The sequence below is a fragment of the Papio anubis genome, chromosome 6 (assembly GCF_008728515.1).
Source record: "Papio anubis isolate 15944 chromosome 6, Panubis1.0, whole genome shotgun sequence".
Lineage (NCBI taxonomy): Eukaryota > Metazoa > Chordata > Mammalia > Primates > Cercopithecidae > Papio > Papio anubis.
Genome location: NC_044981.1, coordinates 32900917 through 32922451, shown reverse-complemented (window position 1 = coordinate 32922451; position 21535 = coordinate 32900917). Strand labels below are relative to the sequence as shown.

The 21535-nt window shown below is 50.9% G+C and overlaps 1 protein-coding gene and 1 pseudogene across 2 annotated transcripts in view; both read left to right on the top strand.

Moving 5' to 3' along the window:
* Window positions 1-8748, top strand: part of ILRUN (inflammation and lipid regulator with UBA-like and NBR1-like domains) — a 114742-nt gene extending 105994 nt beyond the window's left edge. For both annotated transcript variants that reach the window (XM_017957817.2, XM_017957816.2), the window contains one exon: window positions 5425-8748. In XM_017957817.2, the coding sequence (XP_017813306.1) occupies window positions 5425-5460 (36 nt within the window). In that variant the 3' untranslated portion in view covers window positions 5461-8748. The remainder of the gene's footprint in view (window positions 1-5424) is intronic.
* Window positions 8749-17535: 8787 nt separating this feature from the next.
* LOC101010091 lies at window positions 17536-18481 on the top strand (annotated as a pseudogene).
* The last annotated feature ends 3054 nt before the right edge of the window (window positions 18482-21535 follow it).

The following is a 21535-nucleotide window of genomic DNA, read 5'->3' as shown; positions in this document are numbered from 1 at the left end:
GCTGAGCACAGTGGCTCATGCCTGTAATTACAGCACTTAGCCAAAGTGGGAAGATGATTTGAGGCCAGGAGTTCAAGACCAGCCTGGGCAACATAGCGAGGACCGCTCCCCCCCCCCCCCCCAACCAAAAAAAAATTTTTTAATTTTAGGAAATTAGCCAGATAATGGCTTGCAGTAGTTATTATTGCATTGTGGAGATGCAGTTCAGGACTTGGCCCAACTATTGTAATCATTCAGCTGGCCTAAGGCAAAAGTCTGTTTCCCAACACTGGCGAGGAGGAGGCGTTGCTGCCTTAGCTAATGACTGTGGAACTGTGGAGCCTCTGTGCTTTAAGAAGGCTTGCCTGCTCTCTAGCCAAGTTGAACTTAGGTCCCCATGCTCGTTCCTATGATAGCTGGTCAGTGAAAGCTTAGGGAAAGCTGAGGCAAAACAAGCAATACCTCAGCCCCTATGGACCTGAACAGTTTCATATCCCCTAGCACATATAGGGCTGTTCAGTGTAGCCTTTGGAAACCCATTTCTGTGTAAGTAGTGTATGCCCTGAGCAACTGGCCTTTAGACCTGGAGTCAGATACCAGAGTTTTTTTCTGGGTTTGAGTATTTATAGCCTCCATTAGCGTGGATAAATCAGTCTTGCTGCTAGTCCCTATGTGATAGGACATGATTCTTCCTAGAGGGGAGTGACTTTATGCATCAAGCTCACTGGGAGTTTTTTTGTTTGTTTTTTATTTGTTTGTTTGTTTGTTTTTTGAGACAGTCTTGCTCTGTCGCCCAGGCTGGAGTGCTGTGGCGCAATCTCGGCTCACTGCAAGCTCCACCTCCTGGGTTCACGCCATTCTCCTGCGTCAGCCTCCCAAGTAGCTGGGACTACAGGTGCCCGCCACCACGCCTGGCTAAGTTTTTGTATTTTTTAGTAGAGACGGGGTTTCACCGTGTTAGCCAGGATGGTCTCGATCTCCCAACCTCGTGATCCACCCTCCTCGGCCTCCCAAAGTGCTGGGATTACAGGCGTGAGCCACCATGCCTGGCCTCACTGGGTTTTATAATCAGGATGATGGCTTCGATTTTTGCTTGAGTCAAAGTTGAATTCAGGGTCCTGTGGTACCATCTGATGCATCTGCCCTTTGATCTGTTTTCCTTATTAGTAGTGGTACAAGTGTAGCAGGAGGTATTTCATTGATTCCAGGTTAGCTAAAATATTCGGCATCTGCTTTTACTGCAGATAAAAATTGAAGAGTTGCTAGGCCCCAGAAGAGAGTGAATGTTACCTGTATTGCCAAATCCTAATTTTAGGCTGGGATTGTCGTTGGCTACCAGAACCCATTACACCAGGTCTTAGAACTCCAGTGGAGGCTGGGCATGGTGGCTCAAGCCTGTAATCCCAGCACTTTGGGAGGCCGAGACGGGCGGATCACGAGGTCAGGAGATCGAGACCATCCTGGCTAACATGGTGAAACCCCGTCTCTACTAAAAATACAAAAAACTAGCCGGGCAAGGTGGCGGGCACCTGTAGTCCCAGCTACTCGGGAGGCTGAGGCAGGAGAATGGCATAAACCCGGGAGGCGGAGCTTGCAGTGAGCTGAGATCGCGCCACAGCACTCCAGCCTGGGCAACAGAGCGAGACTCCGTCTCAAAAAAAAAAAAAAAAAAAAAACTCCAGTGGAATCTGAAACGTGGATGGGCCTCCCATATTGAAAGTACCTCCATCCAGAAGGTACCGCCATGGTCTTCCCACTTAGCCTACTGCCATAGGACTCCCCAGACAAGCTGTTCTTGGGATCTTTGCCAGGTTTTTCCTCTACAGCTGGTGTTATGTTGCCTGTGTTCTGTGATCCACATGAGACACCTATGATCCTGCATGTGGGGAGTCTAGACTGTAAAATAGGTTCCAAATAGAGTCGGCACCCTCTCTCTTCCTTGAAGTGATGGTAATTAATTTGGGGGTAAGGAAAATAGAGCTTGTTCGTCAAACCATTTTTCTGTTCCAGTTAACAACATCTCTAATACGTAGTTCACTGGGTAAAGGAGAATTAGGTAGCATTTTTCTTCATAAAAGGCATGGAACATCAGTAAATAGAGGATCAACAATAACTATAATCTAACATCAGTAAATAGAGGATCAACAATAACTATAATCTAAACTAGTTAAATACCACACTGAATGGTCTGAGGGCCAGGGCACTTAAACGGAAATCTGAAAATGCATGTGTCTTTATTCCTCTTGCTGCCAGTTGCATAGAACCTGCTTTATTTATCTGTTAAGTGGGAATGTACAACAGCTTTTTGGCAAAGTCATAAACTCCCTTCTTCAAGTATTCTAGACAAATCATAAGGCCAGTACTTGCTTTATAAAGGCCCACATGAAGTGTGTGGAGCTTTGAACTGGAAAGCAGTTACATTTAGGGTAAAGGAGTAAATATTTCATAGGAAACATGCTGTTTGTTTTTTGAGTTTTCTCTTTTCTTTATTAAATGTATTATTTTTTTCCTAACCCTCAGAACCTGTGACTTTGTTTTATTTTTATTTTTATTTTTTTTTATTTTTATTTATTTATTTTTTTTTGAGACGGAGTCTCGCTCTGTCACCCAGGCTGGAGTGCAGTGGCCGGATCTCAGCTCACTGCAAGCTCCGTCTCCCGGGTTTACGCCATTCTCCTGCCTCAGCCTCCCGAGTAGCTGGGACTACAGGCGCCCGCCACCTCGCCCGGCTAGTTTTTTGTATTTTTTAGTAGAGATGGGGTTTCATCGTGTTAGCCAGGATGGTCTCGATCTCCTGACCTCATGATCCACCCGCCTCGGCCTCCCAAAGTGCTGGGATTACAGGCTTGAGCCACCGCGCCCGGCCTTTGTTTTATTTTTAAAAGAGGTCTTACTCTGTCTCCCAGGCTGAAGTACAGTGGCATGATCATAGCTCACTACAGCCTCAACCTCCTGGGCTCAAGTGATCCTCCGGCCTCAGCCTCTTGAGTATCTGGGACTCCAGCCATGTGTCGCCATGTCCAGCTAACTGAAAAAAAAAATTGCATGTGGAGATGGAGTCACACTGTGTTACCCACAGTGTTCTCCCAACTCCTCACCTCAAGCAGTTCTCCCGCCTCAGCCTCCCAAAGTGCTGGCATTGTAGACATAAGCAACCATACCTAGCCAGGTTTTCTTTTTGCGGTGCATTTTTTTTCCTGCTCAGAGACCTTTGAGCATTGTATTGGTTCTAACCCTTCAGGGAATTGAAGCTTTTGTTGCTTTTCTTGGGTAGTTCCAGATGAATGATTATTGTTGGGAGCTGCTGAGTCAGGGCAGCTTGTTTTCAGCTGCTTCACTTTCTATTGGGTTGGTGAAAAAGTTAGTGCGTTTTTTGCCATTAAAAGTAATGGCAAAAGCCAGACATGGTGGCTCATGCCTGTAATCCCAGCACTTGACTCTGTCTCGAAAAAAATAAAAATAAAAATAATGGCAAAAACTGCAATTACTTTTGCACCAACTTGATACCTCTGATGTATGTTACCCCCCTACTAGGCCTTGCAAAATGGAATCTGAGAGCCCTTTGCTGCCCCAGCCCACACTTGCTTGAGTGAGTGGATGCTGTGGCTGCTGAGATGGTTGGAGCCATAGCTCGTCTGCTAGAGGCATGGCTGGCTCGGGCTGACAGCCATGTGGCATTTTGACAAATGCCAGCTGCTTCCCTCACCAGTGCTGTTCCCTTAATCAGGTTGCCTCCCCTCTCTGAGCTTTGAGACCATACTTGTCTCCTTGGATCTTTGTGAGGGTTAAAGAGAACGTGTTAGGTGCTGCTGTAGCACCTGGCACGTAGTGGATGCCCCATTGGTGTTGGCCTGTCCGTTCCCCAAATCATCTCCTCAGGATTTTTTGTTGAGTTTAGTGATACCACCAAGCAACTAGAGACGTACTTCTGGTTTTGGGAGGCTTTATATGGAAAAACAGAAAGCAGGGATTGGGGAGGAAGCACACGTCATGGTCCAGCATGTTCATGGTTCGTGCAGCTGCTTTTGATGTTGGCATATCTTGGTGTCTCATTCTTATGAGGGGAAGCAAGACTGTGAAGCCTCTTCCGCTCAGCCAAGCAGCACAGAAAGTGCCTTTGGCAAGTTGGAATAAACCTTATCATGTGGCAAGGGAGAGCTAGTTTGGGGAGAAGTAATACTGCAGTCCATCAGATTTGGTTTTGAATCTTGGCTCTGCCTCTTACCACGTGATTTTTTTAAAAAAAAAAAGACAGGATTGGCTGGACACAGTGTCTCACACCTGTAATCCCAGCACTTTGGGAGGCCGACAGAGGCGGATCACGAGGTCGGGAGATCAAGACCATCCTGGCTAATACGGTGAAACCCCGTCTGTACTAAAAATACAAAAGATTAGCTGGGCGTGTTGGCGGGCGCCTGTAGTCCCAGCTACACGGGAGGCTGAGGCAGGAGAATGGTGTGAACCTGGGAGGCGGAGCTTGCAGTGAGCCAAGATCGCACCACTGCACTCCAGCCGGGGCGACAGAGCAAGATTCCATCTCAAAAAAAAAAAAAAAACTGAGACAGGATTTCGCTCTGTTGCCCAGCCTGGAGTGGTGCAGTCGCGTAATCATGGCTTATTGCAGCTTCGACCTTCCAGGTTCAAGTAATCTTCCCACCTCAGCCTCCCAAGTAGCTGGGACCATAGACATGTGCCACCACGCCTGGCTAATTTTTTTAAAAAATTTTATAGGCATGGGTTCTGACTACGTTGTCTAGGCTAGTCTCGAGCTCCTGGGGTCAAGTGATCCTCCTACCTTGGCCTTACAAGGTCCTGGGATTATAGGCGTGAGCCACCGCACTTGGCCTAACCACATGACCTTGAACAAGTCTTAGTCTCTGCAGTAAAATGGGTATCAGTGAAACAGGTGTTATAATACTCACCTGGCTTTTAGGGCAGAGGTGAGGATTAAAGGCAATGTAGGATTAGCCCCTGGTACTGTGCCTGGGACCTAGGTGCTAAATAAATAGTTGCTGTTTCTGTGTTTTTGCTGATATATGTGTTGTTAGCTAGCAGTAGCCTTACATCTGAAGTTAAGGTGCATAGAATGGCATATAAGGATCTTTAGCAGAGTGGTTGAGACACTTTTGTCAAGAAGAAAATAGGAAAGCTCTGTGGCCTGGGTGAAGGAAGGTTGGCATTGACTGATCTACCATCTGAAAGACTGGGGAATTCTCTCTCTACCGTCCCCTCTCTTTGGATGGTGTGATTCAGTGAGAAACTTAGCAACTTGAAATGTACTGATCTTTGACATGCTGAGGTTTTATATGGCAAAGGCCCTCAGGCCTTGTCTGTGAATTGGGGCTTCCTTATGACTCACTGGGAACCAGAGATTCTTGCACTTGGTTTGGTTGTCAAGTTGCACTGCTATGTCTACCATCACTGACTATCTTCACTCTCTTCCAGGGGCTCCATGGGCCTTACCCCTTCGGCCAGTCTTAAACGGGTGTCAGCAAGAAGAAAAATTAACAAAAGACAGAAGGCCTGACTTTGGGGGGTTAGGGCAAGGGGTTCCTCTGGATTGCAGACCACATCGCACAGACCCCTGGCTCTGACCCCCTCTCATCCCGGAAGAAGAGGAAGAAGCAGAACAGACTAGTTTTGAGTAAACTCAGTATGCATGTGTGAATGCTGAATCACAGGAATGGTGTTGAGGCTACCAAGAAGAAATCCATGCAGCCACTTTGGGTTTTGTTATAGGCATCAGTCTAACAAGTCATTAGGTCACTCGGGAAGGGGGAAAAAGTTTAAAATGGGGGAAAAAAGCCATCTTTTTAAACAAAAATTATTTTGCCTACAGAGAGGTTGTAGTTTTGAGCACATGTTAATTTTTTTCCCTCTTTCCCCACTTTTCTTTTTTTAAATAAGGGATAACATATTCTTTATAGAATAGTGCTTGCTCTGGAAGAGATTCAGGTGAAAAGTTGGCGTGGCATGTTTGAGGACTCTGCGGATCAGTGCTACAGGAGTACATCTGCCGTGCCACATGACTCCAGAAGTCTCTGACCCCATTTGTTTTTAATGGCATCAGCCAATGAGTTATCACCCTTTTCCTCTTCTTTTCTCTTAATCTTCTGTTGATTTACACCTTTGACATTTGTATTCATCAACCCTGTGGCTTGTTAGCATCAGAACCTCTCTGAAGACCAAACTTCCCTGTGTGGCCAGGAGAGGAAGCCTTGAGGATAGATCTCGGGTGACGTGGGGTTTTCTAAGCCCGAGAGGTGTCCTTCTGCACACCCTTGTAACAATTCAGATTGCTTTTCTTCCATGTTTCTCTTGGCAGAGAGAAATGCCATCATGCTTACTGCTCTTTTGGATTCTTCATGCAGTAGCTTCCCATTTGCTCTGGGAACAGTGCCTCTGTGCTGGTTATACGTATGCACCACGTGTGCACGCACGGGTGTTGGTGCAACTCGCCAGCAGGTGTGCAGCAGGCAAGCTTGAAGGTGGCCCATGCTTCTCTGTTGTCACACAACTCCTTTCCCTGTTTCCCTTCAGTTGTCCTCTGTGATATTTTCACAACTTGTTAGTGGAGGCTGAGCTGTAGAGGTTGGAAAATACAGCCCCAAAAGGGGAATCTGTCATGGGGAAGGGCCAGCCACTGACTACTTGATCTTGGAGACCACATTTAGATGGAAATGAGAGGACCTCCACAGCCCTGCCTCCCTGCCAGGATGCTAGGTTATTGGCTGGGAGGTGGGCAAGTGGCAGCCCAGCTGAAGCAAGAGGCTGATTGGCTGGCTGCTCACTCAGGCAGGTGGCCCCCCTGGCATCCTGTGGATTCTGAGCAGGTTGAGATGTGGATATCTCCATGGGAAGCTTGAACCAGGCTAGAACAGCTGTCTGCCAAAGATACAAGAATATGCAAAGTCCCTCTTCTCTTCTCACCCCCCTCCTTCCCTCAAGTCTTAGTTGGTTTGAGAGCCAGGGATATGGATCCAGGGTGCTGTTGCAGGGTCACCTGCCTGTTACCACACCCCCATCCAGCTGGGTGGTAGGTGAGGGTATGAGACAGGCAGGGAGACCAGGTGATGAGTGGCTGCAAGGAGTCATATAGCCTGGGTGTGGGTGAGGGTCTGCCTGCCTGTTTCTGTCTGGGTGTCTGAGTTCCAAAAAATGTGTGTTGTTTGTTCCTCCTCATCCTCTTCTGAGACTGTTGTTTTTTTAAAGCTTGATTGTGGGAGAAAAGCTTGTGTGAAATTCCCTCTTCACCTCCCCACTCCCCCCCAAAATAAAAGGGGGCATAAACTTTATTCCACTGGAGAAGCCCTGGGGGTGGGTGGAGCCAGCCTGCTGAGAAGCGTGGTACAGCTGGGTCTGGGACTCGACTAGAGCTTACTCTGGAGCACCTACTTCCTGTGTGCATGGGAGTGTTCCATTCCCTAGCAGAGCAGAGGGAAGTCTCTGCCAGGTGCCCGCGCCACAGGCCTCAGGATGGCTTTTTGTCTGAGGGCCTCATTAGGCCCAGACTGCTGCTGCTGGTACCAGTCTCCTGAGACACTGCCTCCCTGGACCCCATGCATGCCCAGCTGTTCTTACTGCTTAGAAGCCTTGAAGCAGCACATCTCCACTGTCCCTGGCAGAATTGTGGGAGGCTTCACAACCCCTGCTTTCCTGACTTCCTCATCTGCCCAACACTGGGTGCCCCTTCCCAGTTTCCCAGCAGGGGCTTCATGGGCCACCATCAGTGGGTCTGGGTCTGCCAGAGTCGTCTTGCTCTTCCTCTTGCTTCTAGGCAACCACACTTGGCAAGTTAAACGTCCCAAGCACCTTGTCTCCCTTCCCAAGAACAAACCATTTATGTGCACATCCTTGGAGGTGAGGTGAGCTCCTTGCAGAGGGCCAGAGTAAGTGCAAGTCATGGAGTGCAGGCAGAGGGGTCCATGGCTTCCCCAGCCCAGGGAGGGTATCAGTAGCTTTCATTCTCTTTCTCCTCACTGGTATGGGTTCAGAGCAATGCCTAGAGCCCCTCTCTGCTCCCCTGCCTAGTGGGGTGGTAGTGGCTACCTCTCAGCCCCAATAGTCCCTGCTCCTCTTAGAATCTTCACCAAGTGGCAGGCCACCTCTGGGCGGGACCACCTGCGTGTGGCACCCAGGAGGTGAGGCAGACACCATGGTTAGGTGTCTGAACCCAGTTGGGGAGACAGAGGGGTTCAGACTTGGGAAGAATCTGTCAGTGTGCATGGAGTGAGGTGTGTGTGTGTGGATGGATGTGCACGTGTGCATGCCTTTTTTCTTTTTGCCATGAGGACAGTTGAATTTGGGGCGTTTTTCTACAAGAAGCAGTCAGCCTTCTCTCCCCCATAAGGACTGGCTGTAACCTTAAGCCCATCAAAGTTACTTCCAGCCTGGAGAGAACCTCACCAAACAGCTGGTGTGGCCTGAGGGTGGTCATGGTGGGAAATGGGCATGAGAATAAATACCTCCCCAAATTCAATCTGAGCCCAGCAGGAGAGGATGGTAGGGTTGCCAGGGCTCAGAAGTGCAAGCTGATTCCCCACCCCACCCCGCCTCACCGCACTTTTCCTTTGTTTCCTTGGGTGAATGCAGGAGCAGCAGTGGCTGCCCTTCCCACCTGGACAGTGGTGTGTGTAGAAAGCTAGCTGGATGTTTGTGGTGGGGCCTCATGGTGCCTAGGAGGAGATAAAGATGAGGAGGTTTTTCCTTATTGTATAAATGAATATTTGTATGATTAAATTAACACACACACCAAAAAAAAAAAAAAAACTGTTTTCATGTGTGTTGGTGAGTTTTATTGAACCCTCAAGCCTCCTGTAAACTTGTGTGGCCCCATAATGGCTCCGTGATGGGTACTGTTTGGCCTCTGGGCCTTTCCCTTTTGCAGATGGGAAAACTGAGACGCTGAGGTTCATCATATGTTTGGGAAATTAGTCCTGGGTTTATAATGGGATCTCCTGTGCTTTCTGGTGCCCAGTGACCAGGAAGGTAAGGCACCTGCCTCCAAATGACCTGTAGGTCACCAGGGTGCCATGCCTCTGTTGATCACTACTGTATCTCCAGCACAAATAAGTATCAGCCAAGTTAGCACTGATCAGCCAGCAAGCATTGTTTGGTTCCCTGCCCCATGGGCCTGAATGCAAGCTCTTCTTTCTCAGGGAGCACGCTGATACAGAGCCCAGAGTGAAAGAGCCTGGGAGACTGGCCCAGAGACCCCTGGGGTGAGTGCCCTCACCCGTGACAGCGTACCTGCATCCTGCTTCCTTCCAGGTGCCCACAGCTGTTTAGTTCTCTGCAGGGGAGCCCACCCCCCACTTCACCTGGGTCTTCTGGCAACTTCAGACCCACTCCTAGGCCTTCCCCAACACCTCCACTGCTGAACAGTTATTTGCTTGGCAGAATCTGTTTGTCTTTGGGGCTGTAACCTGTCAAGGAGTCACTAGGCCCTGGGAGAAAGGAGCTAGTTTGATGGTAGCTCCTGGCCTGAGCCATTCCCACGGGGGCTGGGTGACAGGGAGGGGGCTCTCAGCTGAGTCTGGAGATGGCAGGGAAGCAATTGCAGTGGTCTGGGCCCAGCCCTTCTGGCAGAGCAAACAGGCACTCTCAAGTCTCCTCTGTGCCTCAGCCCAGACCGTATCAGGGTGCTTCCCACCCTGTTCCTGAGAAGGTCCCTCCCTCAGGCTCTTCTCACGCAGGTTCCTGAGAAGGCCACCTGCTTGCTGTGACCCAGCCATTTCCCTGACGTCACCTGGTGCCCAGCCCTGTCTGGTTGCCAAGAGGATAGGTACTGAGGGCACTCGTGGCAGCCCCAGATTTTGGAAATGGGGAAGGAGCAGGCAAGACTGCTTAGAGATAGGAGAGAATATATGTGAGTTCGGTGGTCTAGAGTGTTCAGAGAATGGATTCTGGCCAGTCAGCGTGACTGAAGATGTATTAGTAGAGAAACCAGAACCTGAAACTTAAAAAATACCTATATATATCCTTTTTAGCCCTTAGTTCTGAGACACTGTGATCTGGGGAAATGCTTTCCAATCTTGAATGTGTGAAAATGCGGATTCTGATTTAACAGGTCTTAGGGAAGGGAGCAAGATGCCGCATTTCTAGCAAGCTCTCATGGATGCTGCTGGTCCAACCACACGGGAGGTCCAGCCCCCACCCCACACCCCAAAATCCACCCAGCCTGTGGGATACTAGCCAGGGATATGTTGGCCAGGCCCATTAGGACTTAAAGGAGCCGAAGTCATCGGGAACAGTAATGTTTAAAATGTGAGCAGTGGTTCCCCAGCATTTCCCAGGGTTGATTCAGGCTGTGATTTTTGACTTAATCATGATTTCTGGTGTGCTGCCCTTCTGTCACAAACAACAAATGTCTGAGTATCCACTGTAATTGTGGCAATATTGCCTGACCATTATTGGCCGATTCCTGTTAAACAGTTTATGAATATGAATCACCTAATTTAATCCACAGCCGTCCAGATGAGGCAATCAAGAGCAGATAAGCCTGGTGCTCAGTTTGTGAGCAACTAACATCTCTAAGTGTCTGGAGTCCTGTACAAGTGGCAGTAAAGCTGCCTTGGGGAGCATGGAGTAGACCTTAACTTAGTCCAAGGGTGTCTAGGAGACGTCTCTGAAGACATGACACTGAAGCTGAGACCTGAGGAATGGGAGGATGGGACAGAGCTGGAGGAAACAGCCTACAGGAAGATGGGAGAGGTCAGTGTACTGGAGAGGCCGAGAGGAGATCAGTGCCTCGGAGAATAGGGGCTTCCCAGTTATTGCCCCAGCCCAGCCTGGGAGAGCTCTGCCACCCTTGCTCCTTGGCACTTTGTTACTTCATTCACTTATTGAACATCATTTATGTGCTAGGCACTATTCCAGGTGCTTGGGATGTAGCAGGAACCAAAAAAGAAAACACCCTGCCGTCATGGAGCTGTGTTCTCGTTGGAGTAGACACACAAGGAACACACATGTAGTATGTCAGGAGGTGACAGGTACTGTGGAGAAAAAGGATAGGAGTTCTGATGAGGGAGAGAGGATAACTATTTCATACAGGACAGTTGGGGAAGCCTTACCTAACACGCAGAGACTAAGCCTTATGAATACCTGGAGTAGGCAGAGCACCGCAGGTGCAGAGGTCCTGGGTAGGGCCAGGAGATGAGGTTAGAGCGCTGAAGAGGTCAGATTGTGTGGGGTCTTGAGGTGACTGAAGTGGCCGTGGCTTTCATCCTGGGTGAGATGGGAGCCATTGCAGGTTTGTGAGCAGAGGGAGGAGTACATCTGGAATCCCCCTAGCTGCTGTGTTGAGGATAAACTGTGGAGGAAAGGGTAGGTGCAAATAAACTAGTAAGGTGGTTCCTGGGGAGTGACAGCGAAGGAGGTGAGAAGTGGTTGGATCCTCATTACGTTTTGAAAGTGAAGCCAACAGTATTTGCTGATGGGTTAGATGTAGAGGAGCAGAGAGAGAGAGAAATGACCCCTGAGATTTGGGCCCAAGCAACTAAGATCTACTTACTAGATTGACAAGTTACTGTTAGCTAAGAGGCAGGACCACATGGGGAGCAGACTTGAGGGGAGAAATCAGGAATTCTTTTTGGACTTGTTCAGTGTGAGATGCTCAGCAGGCATTCAAGGAAGGGGCCGGGCTGGCAGTGTGGATACACAAGGCTGCAGCTTAGAGGCGGGGTGGGGGAGTCCTCAGAGCGAGATGGAATTTAAAACCTCGGCACTGGTTGAGGTTATCAAAGGAGTGAAACGTTGGACCTTATCTGTTGCTCCCTCAAAGCCTACTTTTTGCCCCAATTCCTTCTGCAAGGATCTTCTCTGACCAAGAAGACCTCTCCTCAGACTCAGAGCTCTGTTGACTGCAGTTGACGTCTCTTCTGTCCTTTTCCTTAGACTCTTGTGCCCCCACCCACTCCCTGCTGGTCACAGCGGATGGTTATGGAGTGGATGAGGGAATGGATGGTGTCCAGGCCAGGGGTGACCCCACCCAGGAACCAGGCTGCAAGGGCAGGGAGGAGTGGAACCACAGCCCCAGTAGGGCCTAGTTTAATTCCTGTGGTCCTTCCTCCCAAGCTCCAGTCTGGGGCCCTGGAGCCAAATCCTAGAAATTCCTCCTGCTGGGCTGTGAGGGAGAAGCCTGAGAAAAGAGGGGGACTGTGTCTGCCTTGGGGCCTAAGAAAAGAAGCCCTGCAGGGGCCATGTTCACCTGCACCAAGCCCCCGCCCTGGTTAACAATCGAGACACCCTGGATCCCTGATGGGCTGGGGTGCCACGGCTCAGTGCCTCTGAGCAGCCAAGGCATCCCCCTCTGCACCTTATTCCCACCTCAGTCATGGGGCAGTGGGACACAGCAAGGGCCAGGGAGGAATTTCAGCCGAGCTATGAGGAAATCCTTGTCTCAGGCTGTGGCTGCTGATGCACGTTGTGGGAGCATGAGTGGTCCTTGGGGTGCTAGGAACGTGGCCGCCTCAGCTGGTGTGGGGGTGTGTTTATGGCCAGCAGAGGGTGCCATGGGGCCCAGACCTCACCTGGAAAGGATGAACACTGCCCTGGCCTGGCCTCCCCTGCAAGGATTTCCCAAATTCCCACCCCTCAAGGGCGAGTGTTGCCTCTGCCCTCCACCCAGGTCGGTGAGCTTCAGTCTGAATCTAGGCTCTGCTGTTTATCAGCCATGTGACTGTGGTCAGTATATGTAGGCTTCAGAACTTCAATGTCCTAATCTGTAAAATGAGGATAGTTTCTACCCCAGAAGTGTCATAAGAATTAAAACCATCCGGCCGGGCGCGGTGGCTCAAGCCTGTAATCCCAGCACTTTGGGAGGCCGAGATGGGCGGATCACGAGGTCAGGAGATCGAGACCATCCTGGCTAACACAGTGAAACCCCGTCTCTACTAAAAAATACAAAAAACTAGCCGGGCGAGGTGGCGGCGCCTATAGTCCCAGCTACTCGGGAGGCTGAGGCAGGAGAATGGCGGGAACCCGGGAGGCGGAGCTTGCAGTGAGCCGAGATCTGGCCACTGAAAGCTTGGGGTCGGGGATGCCTGCAGAGAGGTGGTGGGTTTGCAGGAGTTGTCAGGGTGGGTTGGGAGGGAATCTCTGTGTTGAACCCCTGCTGGGTCCTGTGATGTACGTCATCCAGGGCTGATGAAGAAACATGTTTCTGATGGGGAGATAGGACCTAGGAGATGGGAAAAGTGAGCACCAATAGGGAATCCAGGCTAAGTGTCCTGTGAGTGAGGCCCACAACGAATATGCCAGGCAGGAGGGTCTGGGAGAGCCAGGCTTTGCCCCAGTGCTTTGGGATGGTAGTCGCCATTGAGAGCATCCCCAAAGATGAGACAGCACTACCTTCCCCAGAGTCCCACAGTCTGTGTGGACCACTCCTAGCCCAGGCTTTCTCTACACCTGAGCCAGCAGGGAGAGCCAAGGCACCCCAGGGGGAAAAACATCAGTGACTGGTTGGGAAACAGGAACCGACTCCAGCTGGCTCCCATCCCCAGGCTGGGCAGCCAGGGTCCAGTGGGGTCCAATCATAGTGGTGGTGGTTGGGCCTGAGGGGAAGCACCCTTGGCTCTCAGGACTGGTTTGCATGGAGGAGAGGGTGATTTGCATCTTTGAGGAGTTTGCAGCTGTGGGAGGGGAGGGGGCGCTGGGAACCTTTATCCAGGCCTTCAGTCTCCTGCTTCCTTCTAGGTGAGGGGGAGGCGAGGAACACACCCTGCTGCTAGCCAGTCCCTACTTTACTTCATGTAAGGAGCACAGCTGGGTCCTAGAGCCACTGTCTTGAGATTCAGGCTCTGTCTTATGTAGAACATGTGGATTCAGAGCACAGAAGCCTCCACATTACCTGCACGTGCACACAACCATTCACAAGCATGTAATCCAGCATACCTGTGCAGTTCCGTGCACTGCTCACATGGGGACATAGGCACATGCAATACATGTGCATCCACATACTGACACCCAGGTGCACACTCATTACCGTTACCTTAGTTCATACGCAGACACATCACACCCACAGGGTCACATAATCTCACACCAACCACACACAAGCTTACACATTCACACATTCACACTGTAGAGTCATTTTAAAACTCTTTTTCCATAAGTCAGGCATAGTTTACATTCTTTCTATTCCATCTTCACAACCTCCAGAAGTAAGAACTAATTTTTCCTTGTGATTGAGGTATAATTTACATACAGTAAAGAACACAGAACTTACAGGCTCAGCGTGATGACTTCTCTCCTATGCACGCCCTGCATAACCATTGCCCAGGTCAAGATCTAGAGCATCTAGAGCATGCCAGAGCCCCAGCAGCTCCTGAGTGTGCCCTCCTGGTCAACAGCTCACACAAGAGGAGCTGTTATTCTGATAAGGTAAGTACCACGGTTATTCCCATTTATTAGGTTAGAAAAACTGATGCTCAGCCCCGTGGTCACCCACTAAGTGGCCAGACTGAAACTCTCTGACTTCAGACCACTACATAACATAAATATCCAGTAAATACCTCACAGTAATAGAGGGCCACGATCACAAAGACTTGGAAAAGCAACCTTTGTTTTTTCTACAAAGAAAGCAGCAGAGAAAATTTAAGCTTTGTAGAGTGTTGCGAACCTTGGAATCAAAACACAGGTTCCATTCTGTGATAGGAAACAGCACATCACAAAGCATTTTCACACAAGGCTTGTTTATAGTTTTTAGAGCGGGATATTCCATTTTTCCTTATAGGCCTCACTCCTGAGCAAAGATGTCTTGCCAGTTCCTCTCTAAGCAGATTTTCTTTTAGAATTCATAGCTACTTTTGAGTATTTGACAATGAATAGAAACCTAACAGCAGCACCCGTTTTGTCAACTGTGCCCTTCTGAGGGTGCATATTGGTTCATAAAGGATCAGCAAGGTCTGTGAGCTCAGGGGTTGCAGCTCCTGTTCTGGGGCAGCGGATACAGGACTCGACGGGCACACAGAGCACAGTGTGTCCATGGGGATGGTTTATGCGTTCAGGGACACTTCTGCACTAGGAGAAGCCACTCAAGCATTTTCATTGTGCCTTTCACCTGTGGTAACGCTATTGGCGAAGGTTGATATTTATTTGTTCTGTTAATAAATACATATTGAGGACTTAACCTGCCTTGTGCCCAGTAGTGCACTAGGTGCTGGGGATACAGCAGTGAAACAGACAAAAAAAAAATCCCTGCAGCATGGAGCTGATGTTCAGTAAACCATGGTGAATCAGGTGACGAAAGATGTTAGGGAGAAACAAGAGGAGATAAGAAAAGGGGAGTTGGGAGTGCAACTTTAATTATTTATTTTACCTTTTTAAAAAATAGAGTCAGGGGCTGGTCATGGTGGCTCATGCCTGTAATCCCAGCACTTTGGGAGGCCAAGGTGGGCAGATCATTTGAGGTCAAGAGTTCAAGACCAGCCTGCCCAACATGGTGAAACCCCATCTCTACTAAAAATAACAAAATTAGCTGAGCATGATGGCACGCACCTTTAATTCTAGCTACTCAGGAGGCTGAGGCAGGAGAATCGCTTGAACCCAGGAGGCGGAGGTTGCAGTGAGCTGAGATTGCGCCACTGCACTGCAACCTGGACATTAGAGTAAGACTCCGTCTCAAAAAATAATAAAATTAAAAAAATAAAAACAGAGTTGAGTTCTCACTATGTTGGCCAGATAGCTCTTCAGCTCTTAGCCTCAAGCAGTCCTCCCACTTCGGCCTCCCAAAGTGCTGGGATTACAGGAGTGAGCCACCACATCTGGCCAGGAGTGCAACTTTAAATGAGAGGTCAGGGAGGTCCTCACTGAGAAGGTGATGTTTGAGGTGGTGTGTGAAGCAGCCGAGGGTAGCGATCATTGTGGATATCTGGGAGAAGAGCATTTCAGGCAAGAAGAACAGCCGGAACAAAGCAAAATAGGTGTCCGTTGTATTCAGATGCCAACTATGGATTTTGTACACATTCTGGCACCTGTCCTGCCTTTAGTGCTGTGTGACTTTGAAGGAGCCATTCGCCCTCTCTGGGCTGTCTCTTCACCCACATGATGTGAGGTTTAGGTAAAGAGCTTCCTTGTCCACCTGAGCCCTCTCTGTCCTCGCAGGCCTGTCCTTACCAGTGGGGGAGCCTCTGTGGCCATCCCTCCCCAGAGATAGGGAGCCACAGACCACTTCTGTAGTCTGGTCACAGGGCGTGACAGTTCCATAGTAATGCCTCTGGCCTGATCACCCTCACCCCAGGGCCATCACAGCCTCAGTCCAGGGCTCTAACCCAAGGGTGGCAATAAGGAAAACTCTGGCATGGTTTATGGACATTTGAGCATTTTCTTTTTTCTTTTCTTTTCTTTTTTTTTTTTTTTTTTTTTGAGCTGGAGTCATGCTCTGTCGCCCAGGCTGGAGTGCAATGGCACGATCTTGGCTCACTGCAACCTCTGCCTCCCGGGTTCAAGTGATTCTCCTGCCTCAGCCTCCCAAGTAACTGGGATTACAGGCTTGTGCCACCACACCCAGCTAATTTTTGTATTTTTAGTAGAGACCGCGTTTTGCCATGTTGGCCAGACTGGTCTCAAACTCCTGACCTCGGGTGATCCACCTGCCTCAGCCTGCCAAAGTGCTGGAATTACAGGCATGAGCCACCATGCCCAATCAAGCATTTTCAAATATTGGCTGTGTGTACTTGGGAGGATAAGTAACATTACTGGAGATCTAATTGTGCCTCGTATGTTACATGTTCACCTGCAAATTTATTTTTGAGGGGAATAGTGGATGAGAGCTGAGTCTGGGGTCCCTCTACCCTTCCTGGACACTTAAGTGGGAAGCCTGGGTCATCTCTGGAGGACCTGTCTCCTAAGTACTCTGGACCTCCTCTCAGGGTTGGCTCCATATCTCAGCCACTTCCCTTCCCTTTGTTCAGTTTGCTTCTCAGAAGCCTCTCAAGGAGAAATGGTCACCTAAGACTATCTTGGCAAAGGAGAGGGCAAAGAAGGAGATACTGACAGACCCTCTTGAGTCACTTGGGAATTGCATTCAGCTGCAAGTAGCATGGTCCTGAGTGATAGTGGCTTAGACAAGATAGGGATTTATTTTTCCCTCATTAGATGTAAAGTCTGAGGATACGTACAGGGCTGGCTTCCATCCTTAAGACAGCTACTTCAGCTCCAGACATCACATCCCCATTCCAGACACAGAAGAAAGACTGAATCAGCCCCCTTTGTAAGGAACTGCCTTAGAATCCCTACCTGATGACTTTCATGTATATCCCATGGGCCAGAACTTGGCTACTTGTTCCTTCTATCTGCAAGAAATGCTGTCATCATTATGTCCATAAAAGGAGGCCGGGTGTGGTGGCTGACACCTGTAATCCTAGCACTTGGGAGGCTGAGGAGGAAGGATCACTGGAATCCAGGAGTTTGAGACCAGCGTGGGCAACATAGCAAGACCTCATCCCTAATAAAAATTTAAAAATTAGCGGGACGGGATGACACATGCCTGTAGTACCAGCTACTCAGGAGGCTGAGGCGGGAGGCTCACTGGAGCCCAGGAATTAAGAGGCTGCAGTGAGCCATGATGGTGCCACTGCACTCCAGCCTGAGTAATGGAGCAAGACCCCATTTCTAAAAAAAATAAATAATTTTTAAAAACAGAAGAAGAAAACAGATACTGGGGAGGCAACTAGCACTCTCTTCCCTACACATGCGCTGTACTCTTCCATCTCTGATCTTAAAAACTGCGTGCTGGACAAATGCCACGAAGAGGAAACTGTTGAGAAAACGAAACTACTGGGGAAGGGAGGGCCCACTGAGAACCATCCGAGTAACTGACCACCGCTGGTCTTCGCTGGACACCACGAACCACACTGTCCAAACGTTCTTCTCCCCTGTCAGCAACGGCCAGCCCCCCAACTCTGAGGTGCTCAAGGAGGAGCACGAGGTGGCTGTGCTGAGGGCGCCCCACAACCTGATCCCCGCTGTCCACCATGATCCACATCCGCAGCGAGACCTCCGTGCCCGACCGTGTCACCTGGTCCCTGTTCAACCCCCTCTTCATGAACCCTTGCTGCCTGGGCTTCATAGCATTCGCTTACTCCGTGAAGTCTAGGGACAGGAAGATGGTTGGCGGCCTGACTGGGGCCCAGGCCTATGCCTCCACCGCCAAGTGCCTGAACAACGGGGCCCTGATTGTGGACCTCCTCATGAGCATTCTGCTCATCGTCGTCCCAGTGTTGATCTTCCAAGCCTATCGATCGATCAGGAGGCATCATCCAGGCCAGGAGCTTTGCCCATGACCTGAATCCCACATACTCCACCTTCCATTCCTTGCCCTGCCCTGGAGCCCAGTCCTGTGTCAGCCCTTTATCCTCACACATTTTTCTACAATGGCATTCAATAAAGTGCACGTGTTTCTGGTGAAAAAAAAACCTGCATGCTGGCCGGGCACCGTGGCTCACGCCTGTAATCCCAGCACTTTGGGAGGCCAAGGCGGTGGATCGCCTGAGGTCGGGAGTTCATGACCAGCCTGACCAATATGGAGAAACCCCATCTCTACTAAAAATACAAAATTAGCCAGCCTTGGTGGTGCATGCCTGTAATCCCAGCTACTCGGGAGGATGAGGTAGAATAGCTTCAACCCGGGAGATGGAGGTTGCAATGAGCTGAGATCGCGCCATTGCACTCCAGCCTGGGCAACAGAGCGAGACTCGAGACTCCGTCTCAAACAAACAAACAAAAACAAAACTCATGCTGTTTTCTCCACCTCTGGGGCCTTCCACCCTCAACCCACCCCAGCTAGGTAAGGAGCCGGCAGCTCATTATCTAACCTGCTGGGGTTGCCAGTAACAGAAACTCGCCAGGGTTGCTCAGGAAAAAGGAGGAGGGTGGAGAACTCAGAACACCAACGCATTGTATCCCTCAGAGGGGGGCGGAGGGGTGGGGCCTTGCTACCGCCCCCACCCCCCACTCAGCAGGGACCGGAAGCAAGTGTGGATTCTCTGGGAAGCTGACTTGAGGGGCAGCACTGCCCACAGCTGGAGACAACAGCGAACAAGCCAGGCCTAGTCCCTGCCCCCAGGGTGCTGACATTCTGATGGGGGAGAGACAGGCAGCACACAGACCAAACCTAAAGATCGTTTCAGGCTCTTGGTGCCAAGAAGATGAACAGCTTAGCGTGGGAGAGAGAAAGCAGGTGTCTAGGGAGCACCAGGCGCGCCGCCAGCACTCGGGAAATGTGTACTGAAGGCAGCCCTCAGGAAAGGGGCCCGGAACCCAGGGCTGTAGACCCTCACGGCGCAGGGGAGGAGCCCTCAGATCACAGCTCCGATGGAACACTCCAGATGTCAGGGACCGAGGCCCTCAGCCTGGGGCCTCACCCAGGCCTGGAGAAGGGAGGAGAGATCCTAGGCTGTGGGGGAGTCCTGCCCTAGTCCTGCCCTAGTACCGGGATTTCTCAGAGGAGCTGCTGGGTCCAGAGACCCAGCAAATGCCAAAAGTCCAGGACTGTGGCCCCTTCACAGTTTTCCCTAGTGGTCTGGGTGGGCCCTGGGTGTGCAGATGAGTGGTAAACTCCAAGATCTACTGGGGAAGGCAGGTAGGGCCCCCCCTCAACATTCCGTGCCCAGGACAGGCCCTCCGGGCAGCTGCCTGGGCTTGGAGGGAAACCAGCCCTAACCCCAAACCAATGATGTGGGACGAGCAACCCTTTCACCACCAGGGCACAGCCGCTATGCCCTGAGCATCCTTCTTGGTGGAGAAAGACGCCCAGGGTGCTGAGGAAGAAAGGACGCTGGCCGGCTCCCTGAATTCTCCTTCTGCAAGTCCTGCAGCTCCCGACCTTGTCTCTGGACACAGTACCTCTGAGGCCCTTAGGAAGATGGAATGAACTCACTGTTGAAGGTGTTGATGCTGTTATCACGAATTAATGCCTCACCTCCACAGGCCATGCGTGTTCTCAGGCAGGAGCTCCCTGGAGCTTCACACGGACAGTCTATAGAGAATGCTCATCCCCACCTGACCCTTGAGAAGACTGAGACTCAGACGGGAGGTAAATTGCTCAACCCCCCGCCCCTGCCCCGGGAAAGGGGCAGTGGCTGTGGGGGGTTGGGGTTGGATCCTACAGCCAAGGGTCATCGATGTTGGCTGAGGACTTTGTCCTGTGGCAGCAGTGAGCGCTGTGGGGGTATCATATATATCCCCATGATAAAAACCAGCAGCCCTCTCTCACACCCTCACATCCGTCCCTGGGACTACTGTCTATCCTGAGAGTGTGCACAAATACAATCTCCACTTTTCTCCCGTCTGTCCAGAAGCTGTAGTACGTTATCCCCCTTCTACAGCACAGGAAACCGAGTGCCAAGGAGACTGAGACCCTACTCCAGGCTTCAGGGTGTCTGGGCTAGGTCCTCTGCCCCAGACCTGCCCTTTGCCCCATCACCCATGTATGGCAGTGCTGAGAGGTGGGTAGGACATAGGCTCTAATGTCACTTACACCTGGCCTGAGTTCGTACCTGCCAGGTATGAACTTGGGCAGTTTGCTGATCTGCTGGGCCTCAGTGTTGTCACCCATGAAATGGAGCTACTTCCTGCTTCACAGGGTCAGACTATGCTGGACTTAGGCTCACTGAGGCCCCCGCCCTCCTCTGGGGATACAAGACCTCCCCAACCCTCACAGCACTGCTCTGGGGGCTAAGCAACAGCTGGGGGGAGTGGGGCAGCTCCCCACTGTGCCTGGTGCCCCCTTCCCTGTCCTGGCCCTATGCCAGCTAGGCCCGCCCAGGCCTCATCTTCCAGATGGCACCATAAAGCCATCCCCGAACCTGGCCCACACGGAAGCAAACAGCCCCTCCCAGGAGGCCACACCCTGCTGGCGACCACAGCAGCATGTTCCCGTTGAAGGATGCCTGGGGACAGGTGTGAGGGGCAGCAGTTCAGAGCGGGCTCCTCCTTTCTGGGAAGGGGGAGGGAAGCCAGTCTGAGCAGGGAGCTGTGAGAGCTGGGAGGTCCTGAGACCTCAGCCACCCCCTCGCCTTTCTCTTCCTCATCCTCCTTCCTCTCTCAGTTCTCTGGTCCTCCCCTTCTGGAGAGGCAAACTGACCCTCTTCCAGTCAGCTGTGTGACCCTGGGCAGGCCAATCTGTCTGAGCTCGAGTTTTTCCCTCTGAAATGGGGATAAGCGCTCGGCAGCCCCTTCCTTGGCTGGCTGTGAGGGCTGAAGGATGCTTTGGGAGGCATCCCTAGTGGTGAAGGAGTGATACAAGGCCTCCCCAGCCCTCACAGCACTCACCCTGTGTTCTCTGCTGTCCACGTGTTCGCACAAAGGTTGATCTTCGACCTAAGAGGTCAGCAGGGTTGTCTCCGTGCCTGAGGAAACCGAGCCCGGGGAGATGAAGGGGCTCCTGAGGTCACAGAAGTTGTCTGTCCACCCGCCTCATTCATGTATGTGCCTCACAGGTGAGAAACCCTGCACAGAAGGCTCGGCACATGCTTGTTTCCTTCCCCTTCCTCACACCTCTCCAAGGCTTGGCCCAGTCTTTACAGCCCAGCTCCCAGCCTGCCTCTGCCTCCCAGCC